Genomic DNA, 19,056 nt, shown 5'->3' with positions numbered 1-19,056 from the left:
TCAACGATAAAAACCTCTCAACTTATTCAGTATGTATTACAAGCCAGTAAAAGAATTCAAGGGGTGAGAAATCAATATACTGTACAGAAAAAGACAAGAAAAAAAAAACATCAATGTCAGTCACTCTGTCATTGATGTGTTTAGGGCATCTTACAATGTGTATGGGACTAAACTGTAGCAACCTCTCTGCATTACATTCATTCCGCATATTTTGGTTTGGATACAATCAGATTCCCGGAAATTGCTTTCTCTGTCTTCTTTCTTCAACCTCATTCATCCAATCAGAGAGCAAGAGGAGACTCTTGTACCCATAGTACATGGCTGCAATTACAACCATAACTACAAGAGCGAAAATGACACAACACCGCAAGGTCCCACCAATTGCCTATACAAGTAGAACCTCCACGATTACTTAGCAGACATCAATGAACTTAATAGGAGAAAAAAACAAAATAAAAAAGACAATACTAACCTGTAAAAGTGAACTCCGCTTAGCTTCTTGTACATGCTCACGCCTCTTTCTACGTTTTGGTGTAGGTTTTGTATTATCTGCCTTTTTGCTCTTCAGCATCAAATTCAAAAGGTAAAACATTTAGCCAACTTAGGCTCCAGTAGAAGTTTATATTTAAAGGTAAGAAGAATGTAAGCACAATTGCACAAATCGCGGATTCATCATGCCTAGACATATGATTAGATCTATACATCTCCAATAGAGCGTGATGCTTACCTGTAAATCTAGTCACTATGCAGTACAACCATGCAGTTAAACATTTTGTTTTCTTAGTCTGGGAATTGATATTTCCAATAAGTTTTTTGGCGATGTTAGTAGTAGAATTTGTCTTTGCTAGCCAATATTGCACACATGCCCTATTGAAATTTATACACTACATTTAGTGGATTAGTAAATTTTGTGTCGATGATATCCCTTTAGTTTTTCCACAGGTTATGTAGTATTTTGTTCCTGCGGTCCTGCCCACTTGAAGCTTATAATCATAACTAAGGAGTAAGAAAGAAGGAACAATGCCAACGGCTATAACTATGTTGCAAGTGTGTGGCAACCAATTCGAAGTATTTCACAAGAGGTACTTGAAATACATAACATGACTCAAGGGATTCAAAATGAATAAAAATTCAGCTGAAGCGAAAGACTCACCTCAACAACATTTGCCTTGCGGAGTTGCAACTCTGAGTCTGAAACCTTCAGCTTTCTTGAGCATTCTGAATTGCAAGAAAGTAGTCCGATCCCAAACTGATTTTTTGAAATATCCATAGGATCACGCCCACTGTTGCGATAGGCTGCTTGGACTTCTTGGCATACCCACTCCTTTTTCAAGTTTTGACATGCACAACGAACATTAATCTTGCAGCACAGAGACAGGTGATAATAAGTAAGTTACAAAAAATATATATGTTATTAAGAGCACCAATAGGCCAGACAAACAACAACAACAGTATTAAGAGCTCCAATAGGCCAGACAAACAAGAAGAAGAAGAAGAAGTTCATCCAACAGAAGTCACGCCTCTTTGTAATCCATATACATGATATGGCTTACCTAGCCTATAGCCCCACTTGCAGATTGTTCTGGAAGAAAAGTTCAAATACGGGCGAAAAAGAGCGTGTACCTACTTTTCGTCTTAGTAAGCAGTCATACATGGTTCTTTTCTTAAGAATATTAGCATGGGCTGTAGCCCTCCATGTAGATCCACCCTTGGTAATAATTTACCCTTATAGGCCATACCATGGTGTATCTTTTATCCACCCCCCCCTCCCCCCCCCTAAAAAAAAAGGAAGGAAAACATTAGTGTATCCACTTGCTAAGTACATCTATTACTCATATGTATTTATATAAATCTTAGTTACACTAACACGGACAGGTGTGTCTGTATTTGACACGGATACGATATCTCTGACACGGCGAAATATAAGAAACTGAGGAATATTACATACAATATGTGTCCAAAACGGACACAAGGATACGCATATCTACACGGATTATTTTCAAAATATGGTGTGTCCATGTAGCATAGATATAAATTATCTCAGTAAATGCATTCAAAATTATAATATGAACTTCCTAAAGTTTTTAAAGACTGGCATATTGTTTGAATTAACACTATAATATATCTTCTGCTAAAAGTTTTAATTGTAGGACCAAAATCGAAAAGAATGAGAAATAGAACCATCAGATTATAACTACGCAGTATTGTAGCTTGATTTTGGTTTTGTTAGGGTAGAGAACTCCAACACATAAAGTGTATAAATATAACCGGCCATCCACTGATTTTCCGGGTAACTGTGCAGTTTTAACCATTTGGTTTTGGTTTTAATAGGGATCAGTTGAAAATACCCAGATGCAACTGCAAATAACAACTTAGAGCCCTTAACCCAAACAATTCGTTTAATCGGTCATCCATTGACGCCCCTAAATGCCTAATAATCTAATGATAAATCTACATTGTAAGAATGATAGAAATTGCCTGAATAAGAGAGTGGATCCCAATATTAAAGCTAAATCTCCAAAAATTACAATTTGAATCCTACATATCTCTTAATATACCCAACAGATAACCTTAGCTACATATCCTTTTCATCCAAGAACACATATATTATGAGTTGTGGTATACATAGGCACATCATGTATATGGGTCATTTTCATAACAATTCCAGAAAGAGTTGATTCCTGTACAATGGCACAAACATTTGCAAATTTAAGCAAGCTAGATGAATTATATGATGTCACCTTTTTACAGCATTTGTCTGGTGATGGGCAAGGACCAGGATGACACGTCTCAGGGCATAGATGAGAACAGTTTGGTAACTTCCTACAAACACAATGACAACGCTATTTTAGAATATCATAAGTGTAGCATGAGCAACATACAACAACTCTTTAATCTCAATATTTTCAAAATCTTAGAAACCCTCTTGAAGCAAAACAACAGTGACATCCAAATTGACGTTTGCAAGTACGTGCCACTAAAAAGGTTAAATGAAGTACTATTCACTAGCAACTTAACAGTATTCTGCCTATCAAAAAAACTTAACAGTATTCTACTCAACTAACTTTGAGTAAGAAATACATCTAAAAAAAATAAATCTAGGGTTTCCATAAGAACTTGTTCATATCACCAGAATGAGATTCAGTTTAAGTTACATGATTGATGATTCTGGATCAGTTCTCCAAGGATATGTATACAGTTAGTACCCAACAAGAGGTCAAGTAAAAGAAAGATGGCACTGGTATGATGAGAATCGAACCACAATTTGACTTATCAAAAATTCAAGACATTGCCAGCACCACTTCCATCATTTATTCTTTAGCCAACCGATAAAACATATCACTTTCATTCGATTCTGGCAAAAACGATATACTTAAAACAAATCATGTCTATTAATATCTTCATCATTGCTTTTACCCATGCCATTTTTAGGTTGTTTTCTGGGAACATTTAACCTGCACCAACCGCTCCTTAGCAGTTTCATAGCTTTCTAAGGGCATTTTAAGATGAATATTTGAAAAAATTTGAGTCTCTATAACTGGATTATCTGAAATAATTTAAACAATACAAAATGCTCATTCTGAAATTTGAGTTTATTAGTCTTGTATAAAATCATCTAATATCCCCAAAGAAACTGACTACAAGCGAAACTAAATAGAAGAAAGATTCTAAAGCTTACCTATGACAAGGCCCGCGACATGAACGAATACTTTGTTGCTCCTTTTCGGGCAAACTGTTATAGTACGTGCACTCAAAAACATGGACCATCGAACCACAATGACATGAACGTTTGATAAGTACTTGGCATTGTGGGCAGTCTCCAGGATGGCATGGGAGTGGACAAGGATGTGGACATGAAAGCTTCCTCTCCTGAAAGTTGATGGACTTACAAAAAGGAAAAAAAAAGTTGTAGTACTTCTAAATAAATTTTGAAACGAAATTGAGATATTGAAAATTTGAGCATGTAGTATGCATGTTTATCTCAGAACACTAGACAGCGTTGCTAAGAAGTTCAACAAAAAAATTTTGCTCACTGCATTTGAGTGAATTTAAAAGGAAAGACAAGTGAAGCACATATACAAAACAAATATCATAAACAAGAATTAATTGCAGAGAGTGAACTTAACCAAACCTTTTGGCAAGGGAGATCACAGACTTCACAGGACTCAATTTTCACATGGAGAACTGACATCGTGTTCTGGCTATTCAGAGCATGGCATGGGTTTCTACAATAATGATTGCCACAGCTAAGAAGGTTTCCACACAGGTTTTGGCATGAAAATGCTGATTTATTAGAACAGACCATCTGAAAACAAACAAAGAAGACAATAGTAAAGGGAAATGTCATAACACGTCGAAGAAGTCACGGAAAATCAAGTAGAATTTTGGAATTGAATCTTATAAGTAATCCTAAAGAAAAAGATTAAAAAAGAAAAGAAAAAACATAACTCACCATCTGCTCAGCACCGATGTGCTGGCCAAGGCATGACCTCCAAACGAGCTCTGGACAAGGGGGGCATGGCGCTCCAGGAGTACATTGAGGTTGTTGATTGAATTTCTTTTTCTTTGGTTTCAATGTGAACTCCGGGTTAGGTGGAGGTGTAGGACCATGACACCTGACAGAGGCCAACAATTTCTAAATCGAATACGAAAGATAGCAGTTCAAAATAAAATTATATACATCAAGACATGTCTATGGCATTTTATTAAATGCAAAGAACAGACCTTAGTTTACACTGATGCCCACACGGATATTCTTCCTCACATGTTAGCCGACAAGGGGGGCAAGCTCCATAGTGGCATTTGTGTGGCTGGAGGATAATAAAAGATGAGTTGTCAGAATGAATGCAAAAGGAAAAATGGAATTAATAGCATTGGAAGAATGCTAAATATCATTTACAAGAAAGACGCTATAGATTGCGCAAAAGAATTCATAGAAATCATCTCATTACACAGAGCTTAACTGTTTTTTATTCTTTAAAAGAGGCAAAAGCAGCACTTTAACTTTCGATTGAGATAATAAGTAATAATGATTTCATAATCAGGTACATCTTGATGTGCTCAAGGGTATCAGGGTATGGTCGCATGGAAGGGCCAAAATATGGGGAAGAACCCAGACAAAATCGACTAAAGTGGCAAAAGATAACTGTTTCCATAAATGCTTCCAAATTCAGGAATGGTGCCCTTGTGGGCATGTGTATACATATATCTATTTAATGGTTCATGGTGCCTCTGTAAAATGTACTTTCAAATTCATTTTTGATAATAATAACAAAAAGAAATTTGATAAATCTCATTTGGAAAGTTAACCTTGAGCACTATAGTAGGAGAGGAGGTTGCACAGTCACATACCTTTCTATTTGGTGCATGCCGGCATAAAGGAAATACACCACATGGTTTGCGACATCTAGGAGGCTTTTGATTTGCTTCAGTCCCGCATGGAACCTGTCAGGTTATATATTTCATTAAACTATTGAAAGAACAAACACTCCAGAGAAATATAAATTCCACAGAAACATGTTTTAAACGTTAACTCCTGCAGAATAAATTTTTCAAAAATAAATAGCCCATTATTTATTTCTTTGTTATGATCATTATATTCATAAATAGTATTATGTCCCAGAGACAAAAATCTAGCCATAGAACACATGTAATAATCGATGCATCATAGAAGAACTTTACTTCAAGAAAGCTAGGTGACGAGATCACATTTTTGCTACGAGCAGCAATGGCGGATTTAATCGAAATGCCAAGGACACGTCTGACCAAAGAGCACATGTGATAATTGAAAAGCCAGAGACATTTCAACGCATTTTAAAAGACGTGTGCATAATATACTTTCATGCAGACATAGGATGTCACGATTCATGATGAAGAAAGCATATCATATGGATATGAGTTTGGAAGGGCTCATCTTTTGTTGGCTATAGAGAACTGGAGAATGAGAGTGACAGTCCTGGTGACTGTAGCTGCAAATCTAGGAAACAATAAAGGAAGCACAACTTGACAATAGGATGGTTTCTGCTTGCAAGTAAAGTGGCACTATTTGAAAAGAGCATCTAAGGATGGTTTGCTGCAGTCTTAGGAAACGACAACCCAAGACAACTTCCCGTGATTTCCAAGCGTTAAGTCCGTTTTGTTGTTACCCTGTCTAAATCTACTTCGATACATTTGGTATCTTATTGTTACGCTGTCTAAATATTGGGTCACAATTACAAAGTAATATGCTCTATGAGGTTATACGTTTAGTAACTATGACATCCTTTGCTAATCTATTTGCATCGCTACCAAAAGGGGGGTGAATATGTAACAAAAACATCTCAACGGACTGATTTAGTACAAACGAGGCTGTTGGAGTCAAAGACTTGAAGGATGAAAAAGGAAAAAGAAAGTGTATGAATAGTTTTAAATAGGGAAGAAACAAGATTCGAGGGAAAAAAAAAGCAACAGATGGCTTCCAAACTCAGAGAAATTAGTTGAGAACAAGGACAGAAATGGGGTTCCAGAAGGACTGTATACATTGTGGGCTTCCATCACATTGTGGGTTCTAGAAGGATGGGAAGAACAAACAAGACATGCATTGAGGTGGTGCGAGCGGTTTTACTGCTTTATTAGAAAACATGGTCTGGGATCATATGGAAGATCATGATAATTCCAACTGACCGAAAACGTTGGGCTAAGGTGATGTTGTTACATTTACTAAAATGCAAAACGAAATAGTAAAGCAAAGAAATGTGATAACATAATACTAAAGTTTGACAGTATTACAACTTTCTCTCATAGTTTCAAAGTTGCTTAGCTAATATCTTGAACGAGAGAATAGACTACTCAGTAATATAAGTAGATTTCCATACAACGGACCAACCTCAAAGCGTGTTTCTCCACATGCACATGAAATAGTCACCATGAGTGGACAAGGAGCGCATGCACCTCTACATGAAAATTATGGAGTAAAGTTATACCAAATAGTTCCATGATAGTGTCACACAAATACAAAATTTCAAAGTGCTGCTTCCCTTGTAAAAACAAAACAATATCCACTCTAGGATTGGAATCATAAGTTCACTGACTTTAGAATAATGTTGGTTACCCCCAAACATGGCCTATTATGATTGTATTTGCTACAGAAGACATTGAACTAGCAGTCTATGACTAATATACTTAAATGATAGTGTACCTGTGGCATGGAGAAGGGCATTTATGGTTATTACACCGAAGCTTCCGCCCACAAATCTGAGATTTAATAAATTGGGAATAAATTTCATATAACCTTTGAACCAAGGATTTTGAGAGGAAAAAGGTAAAGACAGAAAACAGTAATACACACCTCCGAGCAAGGTGGGCAATCTCCATCACAACAACGTCGTCTACAGGCATGTCGCCCACAATCTCGTACTGTTTGACACTTCCGCTCGCAAACTAAAGCTTGATAACAAGGAACCTATGAAAAACTTAGTACCACAACTTTCTAACTGAACAACAACAATCACAATGGTCTAATATTTTGACAGTGATGGAAAGAGGAAATGACAACATATGCCTTAAAAGTTCCAATTCACTAGCCGCAAACTACGACTATGGCAATATAGACTATAGAGTCAAAATTCATACATTGGCATGAACTCTTGTTTGTTCCTTTCATCTTGAATTGACGAGGGTGATCTGTACCCCATCTTTCCAATCCCACCATTAAAGAAGTTTTAAGTAACATTATTCTACACTTCTACAGTTACCATATTGAGACCCAATGTATCATGGTGGCGGCGACAAGGCATTGGAAGGTCAGAAAAAACCACCACTGCTAACAAATTCAGCAGATAAGATTTTCAAAACAGGGCAAACATCTTGTTGATAAAAAAACCATTACCATCAATCACAAAAGATCTAAAAGAATTTGCTTGGCATTAATTCAAGTAAGAAGATATACAAAAAGTTCAGATTCAATTGAATCAACGAGTGAACGACCCACTAGTTTCTTTCTCTTGCAGTAGAGTTGAGAAGAAGCTGTGCAATCTTTCGTCCATGATCATGATTGCCTACCCAAATTTTTTCTATTTTATCGTAGTTGTCAACCTCAGCAGTTAATACCATTAGCAAGTCCACCAATGTTTCTTTATTAGCCACAAGTTGTTCCACGGCTTAATGTAGATGGTAAACTTGGTTTCCAATTGGTGTTCTCAATCACAAGTTGTTCCATGGCCATGTGATTGAAGTGATGAAGTAAAGTGGTTTGGTCCTTTCCGTGTCAAAATATCAAAAACGTACTATATGGATCTCATTGAGTTGTGTTAGCTGTATTTTCTCTTTCAGTGTGGTTTATACAAATCATCCTACACCATATAATTATCAATGCATGAATTAGCTTAACATGAAAGACAAGATTAAAGCATTAATAGAATAACGATATGAGTTGCAAAAGTTACCTCTTTCTTCAAGCTTCCACACCTGCAAGACTTCATGACAACAGTTCTGCAAGTCTCAACACAAGATCCCCTGTGACACCGCTCAGGGCATCGATGAAAACCACAGCTCAACATTTTATCACAAGTTGATCCACACGTCGGTGCCACAGCATCACAAGCCATACCTTCATACTTCTTCTTCCCACAAGAACAAGTTCGCTTCCCTTGAAATGGGCACTCTCCACAAGAACCTGAATGACACCCACGCTCACAAACATGCTTCCCACATCCAAGTAACTTCTCACACTCCCTCTCACACCTAAAACTCCTCTCAAAACACTCTCTCTCCTCTTCCTTCTTCCCACATTCACATTTATAAACACCTTTCGCACGACAAGGTGGACATAAACCATCATGACAAGTCTCCAAACAACAATGCACCCCACAATCCAATACTTTCTCACAAACACCATTACAAGAAAAATTCTTAAACCCACATCTCTTAACATCCTCAATCCTCCCACAAAAACACCTACTACTAACAAGCTTCGGACACGACGGGCACGGCCCGGGGTGACATAAAAGCAAACAATTATGCCCACAGTCATATTTCAAACTCCTACCACAAACTTCCCCACACGAATGCGGAAGTACCCAAGGATCATCACTAGGTGGATTCTCTAACTTACCACAAAAACATAAATAAAGTTTCGGAATCAAAGTTTTACCATACTCATTTCTACACTTGGGGCAATTCCAATTCGATGTCTCCAATGCTTTGGCAGCTGCAACAGGGAAATGCTCACGCGAAAGACGAGCCACAGCGCGTTCCGCAGCGAGATCAGAAGCTTGTCTAGCCCAGCTTTGAATACAAATGAGATGAAAGACAGCAAAACAGCTCTTATTGCATGACCATGTTGGGTCCGAAATGCGGATACGTTCAAGACAGATTAAGCAAGAAAGAGCCCCGGACTGTGAGGAGAGAAGAAAAGATTGGATTTTTGAGATATCAGGTGATGATGAATGGTTGTTTAGTTGGAGGTATGATTTGAAGATGGATGCATCGAGATTCGTGTGACGATGGTGTTTTGGGGAGGAATCATTGTCGGAATCTGAGGAGGACATTGTTGTAATTTTTGAGAGTTTGAGAATGAAAATTGAAAACGTTCATAAAAAAATTCTAATTCTACGGAGTTGTACCATATTTCGCGGTCGATATTTTGAGAATCGAGATCTGATATTTTTCGATTTTTAAAAACAGGGAGTGACTCTCAAGGACAAAACTGTTGAAAACGTACCTCTCAAGGACACATTTTTTTTTTCGTAACTCACAAGGACCGGATAGATGAAAAGTCAAGTATACCCTTTATACGAAATAAAAAATGGATCGGGTAGATGAAATGTCAAGTATACTCCTGACGCGAAATAATTAACGGCCCAGCCCAGACGAAATGACATGGTGTATTTAGTATGAACAATCATTGTTCATACCTTTAAGCAAGTATGAACACTCATTGTTCATACCCCCAATTACAAATATTAGCTATGAGCCTATGAACAATGAGTGTTCATACCTATTGGAGCTATAAACAATGATCCAATAGGTATGAACATTGATCCAGTTATGAACATGGATTGTTCATACCTATTTGGGAGTATGTAAAATCATCCGATTAAAAATCAAACATGAACAATCATTGTTCATGACTACTTTTAATTTTTTTTTTCAATTGGTAGGTATGAACATTGATTGTTCATAGTCTTTAGGTATGAACATTGATTGGGTATAAACATTCAATGTTTATAGTCTTTTGGGTATGAACATTCGATGTTCATAGTCCTTGGATAAGAACATTGAATGTTCATATGAACATTCAATGTTTTATAGTCTTTTGGGTATGAACATTCGATGTTCATAGTCCTTGGGTATGAACATTCGATGTTCATAGTCTTTGGGTATGCACATTGATTGGGTATGAACATTCAATGTTCATAGTCTTTTGGGTATGAACATTCGATGTTCATAGTCGTTGGTCTTTTGGGTATGAACATTGAATGTTCATAGTCCTTTGGGTCAATGTTTATACATCAATATATTGTATAATGTACATTCACTTTATTTGGATATGAACAATCATTGTTCATACACCGTGAAAGTATGAACACTCATTGTTCATAGTAAAATGACGAGAAAAGGGTAAAATCGAAAAATATTTATTTTAAATCCGGGCCATTTGTCCTTCGAGGGTTATTTTCACGGAAGGGTATAACTGGCATTTTAAAAAATATAAAAAGGCGGGGCCAACTTATTTTGTCCTTGAGGGTTACTAATTTTGAAACAGTGGGTTCGTGAGTTACTTTTCCCCAAAATTTGTCCTTGTGAGTTACTCATAAAAAACCGTGTCCTATAGACTTCATTTTCCCTAAAATTGGGCCTTGGGACCAATTTCTTGTTTAAAAAACTTATTGGTCCAAAATTAATAATATTCTGGGTTTTTTGCATTTTGGTCTTACTATTAATAGCAAATTTAGGGTTTGGTCCACAATTAATCGTTTATTGCACTTTGGTCCCAAATTGACAGAGAAGTCTGTCTATACTTTCTTAATACCCAAATTACCCTAACACGTATACTTCACATGAAACTAATCAACAGTCATCACTTAACTGGTATTTTGCAGTTTGGTCCTAGTAATAATAGTGATATTAGGGTTTGGTCCACAATTAATCGTTTATTGCATTTTGGCCTCGCTAGTCCATCTAAAATTTCATAATACCATATTTACCCTTAAAATCATTAGTCATCATTTAATCATTTGATTTTAATCAATGGCTCGTTTTACACCATGTGTATCTCAACTAATCGAGTCCCATACTTACATTTTATATTCTTCATATCTTACCACCACCACTCAATTATCACTATTCTACAATCATCGTCGTCTAGCTTTCTCAACTTTATACAAAGATCAAAATCATTTGTCCTATTGAACTTAAAACACTATAAGAATATAATTTTGAATTTTAAAAATAAAATAAAATTGGGCATTTGAAATTTCAACTTAAACTCCCTAATAAATGAGACAAAAATCTTAACAACCATTATCTTAACCCGAAATCCAAAAATAACAAATTGAGTATCAAAGATTTATTAGCAACAAACTTGAATGTTCAAAGATCACCGACAAACTTGAAATATGATCGTAAAGTGAAAAATGTAAGAAATAGGTTTTTTATTGGTAGTTGATTGTGTTAATGGCGGCCATTGCTTTTAGATAGTGGTAGTGGTGGCAATTCAGATTGTTATGAAGGGTGGAGGTGGAGGTGGAGGTGGGTGGTGGAGCAGTGTTCAAGAAAAAAATATTAATTGTCTAAAACCGTTGGATTGAATGAATAGATGATGTCATGTGTAGTTTTTAGTAATTGGTCCCACTTTTAATAGCAATATTTGCAGTTTGGTTCTCAAGTAAGTCACGTGTACGACATGTGCAAAGTATTATGGGCATTTTAGAAAATATATGGACGGAATAGACGTGGGTCGTTCTGTCAACTCACAGTTAACACACTTTAATAACAATTTTGGACCAAGTGCAATAAACGATTAATTGTGGACCAAACTCTAATATCATTATTATCACTAGGACCAAAATGCAAAAAACCCTAATACTCCATATACTCTTGTTTCTGATCTTTGACCAAGCTACCTTATCTTGATATCCTAAATAAGTGTTTTGTTCCTGGTGTGCAAAATGAGATTTAAAAAATGAAAATTCATCCATTAACACATTCACAAAAGATGTATTGGTATTTTGATGAAAAAGTGGTGTGTTTTCTGTCAAATCTGCCTATAATTGGTTTATATCTCAACTTACCTTGAATGATAGTAATACTAAGCGTGGCTTTCTTAAAACTTCTTGGAATCTCATATGGAAGTTTCCTTCTCCATTAAGAATCAAATATTTTATTTGGAAGGTTATGCTAGGTATTTTACCTACTAGGAAACTCTTGTTTGATAGGTATTGCTATGTTACTGATAATATTTGCCCTAGATGGGCAATGATAATGTTGAAACTATAGAGCATGCTCTTTTTACTTGCCCTAATATTTCTAAAATATAGTTTGCTTCCCCTTTGGCCTTGTCTTTTCATTCTTGGGATAGACACTTCAGTGTGAAGGATGTAATCAATAAAATTATTTCTAACTGCCTTCGCAAAGAGTATATACTTGCTTCTCTTACAACTCTATCTAATGTTGCCTATTTCATTTGGCTAGATAGGAATAATACTATCTTTGATCATTCTTATAAACCTACTGATTGTTCTAGCATTTTATCACAGGCTCAACAATCTATTTTGCCTGTAAAACCTCCTATTGTTCTTAAGTATTTAATCCCTCATATTCATGTCGAAAATCTCTTCATGCTTTGTTGTGGATGGTGGGTTTGATCCTCATAGTAGAAATGCTAGTGCTGGATTCACTATTAACCCATGGCAAAAACAAATAACGTTTGCAGGAAGCAAGCACTTCAATGCTGATTCAGTAGAAGAATCAGAATCAAAACAACTAAAGCTCAGGCTCGAGCGAGTGTTGTACTTGGGAATTCGCAAGATCGTGGTGTGTTCAGACTGTCAAAACCTTGTGGAGCTGTAAATGGAGGCAATTCTGATTTGTCTTAGGGCATATTGAGTATTTTGCAAGAGATCATCTCTCTGAAACAATCTTTTACTTTTTTCAAGATAGTCTTTTGTCCATAGTGCTGATAAAGCATGCTCATATGATGGCTGAGGTAGCCAAACTTAATCTCCATTTGGGTTGTAATATTTTAGTCCCTATGTCCGTCCATACTACTTCAGTCAAGTTCAAACTGAACTGTATGACTTGTTTACTACTTAAAAAAAAAAAAAAAAAAAAAAAAAGTTATGAATCAAACATATGTACGCTGCATTAAAACTAAGGTGTTTTTACTTAACCCCTCAAAGTTTGTACTCCTTTTGTGAAAACTCCCAATTTTCAAAATCATTAGTGATTGCTCCCCACTACGTCAATTTTAGGTGTAACAGATGTTGGTATTTTGTATATTGGCCAATTTGCCCCTATTTCAAAATTGTAAAAAACCCCCATTTTTAACATACATCTTTGTCTTTGCCCTATTTTCCAATCTCCCCTTCATTTTTCTCACCAATCTTCCACCAGCACTTCCTCGTTGCTGCCTGTAATGATCCGAATTTTACCTACGGGTAAACCGGTCATTTTACGTGTTAGTTCAGTGCTACTCTAGGTAATTACGTACTATATGGCGAGGTTTAACTTTTATCATTTGGTGAGCTTGATTAATTGATATGGGGTTTTTTTTTTCCTTGATGGTTAATTTTATGTTGGGCCTTTATTTATATTAATTGTTTGATTATGTGGGCTTAGAATTGAATTGGACTTGATTGTGTGGGCTTGAGTAGAAATATCAATGTGCATGTGCTATTATATTGGGCTTGGTTTAGAATATGGAGTCTGTTCTTTTAGTGGGCCTATTTTATGTTGGGCCTGCTCTAATATTAAGGGGATATGTTTCACTTTAACCCACGAGGGCTTAAGAGGGGATGAGGACGAAAAAAAAAGAAAGAAAAGAGGAGCAGATGGAAATGGACGCCTGAAGTGCCCATCTATCTCATCTCCTTCACCACTCTCTAAACTTTCCACACTACCTCTGAAAAGGATAAGCAGAAACACCTCCTGCTTCGAAAAAAGGATGCGCTGGTTACCGATTATTGAAGATTTTGGGGGACGACTCTCTCTCTATCGCTCTCTGGAATATGGGATCTCTGGCCCTCACTTTGAGCGCCACCAGGTTAGGTATATCGAAGGTAAGTTCAGGTAAGGGATCAAGCTAGTTATTTTAGTATCTTATGAATAAAGAGAGTTGCATGCAATGGAAAAACAAAAAAGGGGTTTCGAATTATATTCGTTTATGAAGACACTTGTTCAGTTACATTGTTTGTGGTTGTTTAATTTCCTACTCTTTTTCTAACTTTAATTGCTTTGAACGAGGAAAGCATTATAAACCATCAAAGAACTAAGTCGATGTTTAACTGGTTCAAAACGCCCATTGAATTGTTAACTTGTCCATGTTGGTCGGATTGGTTATAGTCGAAGCAGATATTAATAAGTGAGTACTTGATAATAAGTATAGTTTCTTGCGCTCAAGGCCAGTAACAATCTTGATTAATATGTAAGTGGTTGCTCTGGATATTGATGTTGGTTAAGCGACATTTATTGGGTTTATATAATCTGGTGGACTAATCAACCATAGATTAATTCGGTCTTGCTTAGTTGTTGCTTGGCTTGCTGAACACATGAGGTGAAGGAACAACGACTTGGAAGAACGTTGTGTACAGGATAGAAGTAGGGTATAGTTATTATTTTAATTGTCTTTACATTGAAGTAGGTCACTCTTAGTACTTTATAGAGTGATATGGTTATCGAGTACTGATGAGGATACACTATATGCGCTGGTTAGTTTTATTAGCTTGTTAGGTTGATATAGAATCATGTTTCTGATATAGAATCATGTTTCTGATAGTATATGAAAGTCTCACGTTTTACGCTAACAATCATCGTATTATAGCTGTATTATTATAGCTGTATTAGTAGCATTTTAACATAAGATAAATTCAGGTATCCTTACTTGATAGTGAACTAGGATTCTAGTACTTAGCTAACGACTTACTTAAAGTCTGTGATAGTGTTTTCACTAGATTGATGAATAGAGGGTTAAGTTGCTTATATTATTAATGATATCTTGGTAATATGATTCTTAGTTTCTTACAAAGTTGGACGTTAGAATGAGAATATTTGTTATTATTAGTAAATCAAATAGTATTAGTGCGATAATTTGCATAGGCTGAATAGTTGCGGTGGAGCCGTAAATAGTTATAGCGGGTTCAATTAGTGATTAGTTACGGAGGAACCGTGAATAGTTGTTAACAGAGAAACATGATTAGAACAGGAGTGAGGAGCCTATACCGCCGTCCTCATCGGAATGGCTTAATCCATTTCCATAGATCCTTACCCGAATTGGAGAACTACGATTGGCTTGATCCCTAAAAGGGTACGTAGGCAGCCACCCGGCTCAGCCGCTTCCATAGGAAAACCCCCACCCCTTGTAGTAAGAAAATCGGTTGTTCAAGTTATTTTATTACTGGTTAATTCTAGTACAATTCATTTGCCTATGTGTTAAGCATGATAGAAATCTTGTGAGTATGAATTATATTGAATGCTAACGTTTTTTTTTGAGATTATGTTAATCGATATAATTACGATGATTTAATAAGGAAATGGTAAGTGGTATTAAGCAGCTAAAGGTATGTGTTAACCTCGTCTTTTGTTTTCAATTTCATTTCAAGTTGATTATTATATATTGACTACGTATCCAACGTTGAGCGTTGGAATATCTTCACAGGTGCTCCCATAAGACAAGAAAAGGTGTACGGGCTAATTAAGAACAATTTAACGTGAAGTGCACTCTGATTGGCGGGGCGGTTCTTTTAGCTATTTCTTGTTTATAAATTTATTCATTTAAGTTGTTTTGTAATAATTTAGTATTTCTTTATTGTCTTTAATAATGAATCCATTAGTTAGAAACTAGGACAGGGATTAGCGTCAATTGTGAAAGACCGATCGGGGTATGAGATTTGTTTATTTACCGCAGCTACTTGATTTAACTGGCATTTGTTGAGATGGTTAAGTAGTCGGTGCCACGAATCAATATCTTTAGTAGTTGGGTTTACGGTTGAGGTCTTAGTATGATAAATGGAAGTGTGTTATTTGATTTTTCAGGTTAGAGCAGGTTGTAAATTTATGAAATGTTAGAAATACAGAGGAAATTCTGTCGAAATTTCTTTAAACACGATGTTCAAAAGGGGTTTTTTTATATTTTAGTTATAGTTTGGACTCGTATGAGTCAAACCTGTTCACGTCTTGGTTTATTAGACGGTTGAATATTTGGATCGAACTCTTTTATCTGAATATTCAATTGTCTGGAAAATCGAGACGCGACACTGCCACCGCCACCAGCAACCACCCACCGCCATCACCATCTCTCTCCCACCATCACTTGATGCCACTGCACCACTTCCGGCCATCACCAATTCTCCTTCTACGTTTGACCAGTCAGCACCACTGCTTTCTCCCAATCCTTCGCCACTAGGCTACTAGTATTTCCATATCTTAATCCCAAAATCAACAAGAAAAACAACCCCCATCCTAATCTCCACGATCCCACTGTCCCCATCTTCAATCCAACAAAATAAAAACCACATTCGAATCCCAAAATCCGAACCCCATCGCCATCAACCCCATAATCAACAAGAAAAATAATCCCATCCTAATCTCAAAGCTTCACTGAAATTTATTTTCACCTTCATTCTCACTGATCTTCTACTTCATTCCTATTTAATTTCTAGTTTAATTATTGAAAATATCAACGGAAATCAAAGTAAGTGAGGAACAAAATCAAGAAAAATCGGAATTACAAAACGAAAACGAAGCAAAAACAACAACGACAACAATAGTAGTTAAAAAAGAAGATCCAGATCCAAAGCAGGACGAAGAGCCAAAACAAGAGAAAAACGAGATCGAATCAAATGGAATTGGAAAGCTTCTCATTATTGAAGAAACAAAGCGTTCTGAGATCCGTAAAGATGAAGGAAGCTGAACATTTATAATGCGAGAATTGTTGAATGAGTTGAAGGAAAATGGTAATGAGGTTTATTGGCAAGACTTAACAGTCCCCATACTACTTATGATCAACTCCTTACTTCTAGGGACAGTAAGTCGTTTCCGTATTCTGATTATTTATTTATTGGGAAGCCTGTTTTAAATGAGATCAGTAACTCTTTGATGCTGGTGGGGTTTGAGCCCCAGACCTCTGGTATCATCACCCAAAGGTTTTACCGGCTTTGCTAGTATTCTGATTTTTTACTCCTTGATCTCCTTATGTTGTGTGGACTAGAATCCCTATTCACATTGCTAATATTGTATAATGTATAGAATTGTGCAGTTGCAGTGTGAAGTTCAAGGAGATTATTCTAGTTTAGATGAAATTGTGCAAGAGTGAACATTGTACGAAGGAGAAAGCATTAAAGAGACAAATTCAAAGTGCTAATCCTTTTTCTTCTATCACTTCATTTATGTATATACATAGTCAGATTGACAGACACGAAGAAACATATGAGTACTGAGTTGTTGAATTTGATTGGTGGGAAAAATGAAGGAGAGATTGAAAAATGGGGCAAAGACAAAGATGTATGTTAAAAATGGGGGGTTTTTACAAATTTGAAATAGGAGCAAATTTGCCAATATACAAAATACCAATGTTTGTTGCACATAAAATTGATGGAGTGGGGCAATCACTAATGATTTTGAAAATGGGGGATTTTCACAAAAGAGGGTACAAACTTTGGGTTGAATGGTTGATGGTGAAATAAATTGACGTGAAATTATTTTATAGCAAGGTAGATAAGGATGGACATGCTAGCCTTAAGTAACTCATCATCATGGACACTGCTAATAACAACATGCCATTATATATATATGCTTTCTCTTAAACAAAACATGACAGACATGTTTGTAGGAAGCTTATATAGTGTCTTCATAAGATTATACAATGTAGTCTTAAAACATTTTAGTTTATGACAAACATCACTACAAAAAAACAGACAATAAACGATAGCCATTATTTGTCATTTTAGGATGAAAACGTGTGCTTCCATCTATTGTTAGGGTCGTCATAAAAAGGGTTGTGGTTTTTGAAAAACGATGGCCCAGGACACTTGTTTTGCAAATAAAAAAACGACGACTTTTAACACTTGTTTATTAAACAACAGTCATTGACACTTGTTTTCTATAAGTCCGGTCCCATCTTAAAATGTACCTTAACGACATCCTATGGCCGTCATTTATTAATAATCATATATGTAGGTTTTTGGTTGCTCATTTTAGTACCTCGTGCCCACCTGATAGTCATTTTAACAATAATATAAACTGTGCATTATAACTTTATAAAATTAAATATAACACAAGTACTGAACGAAAGCCAAATTTTTTCATTTAATACTTTAACTTCCACCAAAGTCAATCTCAAGTAAAATGTTTGTATACAAGTCTTTTATACAACAGAAAAATAAATTTAAATTACATGAGTATAAACTTTGAACCATCTAACGATACCATCCGCTTCAACGTCACCAAGGTCTTGAATCTCGTCCACCAGGTTCCAGTATGCATTTTGCAGTACCCCTCACGATCACCAAGCCGTCTTCCAAAACGCAAGAACTCTACAACAAACACTTTGCGACTCACGTGATATATATGTTCTCTTGTCAAATTGGGAGTCTCTACTTTCTCTTAACTTAAAAAAAGTATCCAACTTACTGCAAAACATTAGGGAACATCCAACCAACAGTTGTAAGGAATGCTCACATCTCCATCGATTTCTACTTAAACACTTGCTAAAAAGTTAAAATTAACAAGTATGCTTGCAAATGTGGGCCCACTGTCGTACCTCCACCTAACACAAGTGGATACAATTATGAAAAGTTCAACACTAATAAACAACCAAATGAAATAATTTAATGTCATGGAAGGCCAGAGAAAATAACATTC

General features: G+C 36.1%; 1 protein-coding gene across 2 annotated transcripts; it reads right to left on the bottom strand.

The window, feature by feature from the left end:
- On the bottom strand, nucleotides 1-9,585 carry NFXL2 (NF-X1-type zinc finger protein NFXL2). Of its 2 annotated transcripts, none has more exons than XM_086571912.1 (13): nucleotides 8,424-9,585; nucleotides 7,328-7,441; nucleotides 7,178-7,233; nucleotides 6,866-6,932; nucleotides 5,353-5,445; nucleotides 4,726-4,811; nucleotides 4,454-4,616; nucleotides 4,133-4,306; nucleotides 3,680-3,885; nucleotides 2,742-2,823; nucleotides 1,154-1,360; nucleotides 473-562; nucleotides 1-385 (listed from the first exon to the last, which is right to left on the bottom strand). In XM_086571912.1, exons 1-13 carry the CDS (start codon nucleotides 9,525-9,527, stop codon nucleotides 227-229), a joined length of 2,601 nt encoding a protein of 866 aa, XP_086428038.1. In that variant the 5' UTR covers nucleotides 9,528-9,585; the 3' UTR covers nucleotides 1-226. The 2 variants fall into 2 exon arrangements, with proteins under 2 accessions (XP_086428038.1, XP_086428039.1); XM_086571913.1 differs by having other exon boundaries at nucleotides 3,680-3,870; nucleotides 8,424-9,583.
- Between the last annotated feature and the right edge of the window lie 9,471 nt (nucleotides 9,586-19,056).

The sequence above is a fragment of the Coptis chinensis genome, chromosome 7 (genome assembly GCF_015680905.1).
Source record: "Coptis chinensis isolate HL-2020 chromosome 7, ASM1568090v1, whole genome shotgun sequence".
Taxonomy (NCBI): Eukaryota; Viridiplantae; Streptophyta; class Magnoliopsida; order Ranunculales; family Ranunculaceae; genus Coptis; species Coptis chinensis.
This window is presented reverse-complemented; position numbering and strand designations above follow the sequence as displayed.

Bases quoted from the DNA above. Each gene is read 5' to 3' on its own strand.
- NFXL2 (XM_086571912.1), bottom strand. From the start codon at position 9,527: ATGTCCTCCTCAGATTCCGACAATGATTCCTCCCCAAAACACCATCGT. The intron at 3,886-4,132 runs GTTTGGTTAAGT...CCTTTTTGTAAG, and splicing joins GTGATCTCCCTTGCCAAAAG to TCCATCAACTTTCAGGAGAG. The intron at 386-472 runs GTTAGTATTGTC...CTACTTGTATAG, and splicing joins AGCGGAGTTCACTTTTACAG to GCAATTGGTGGGACCTTGCG.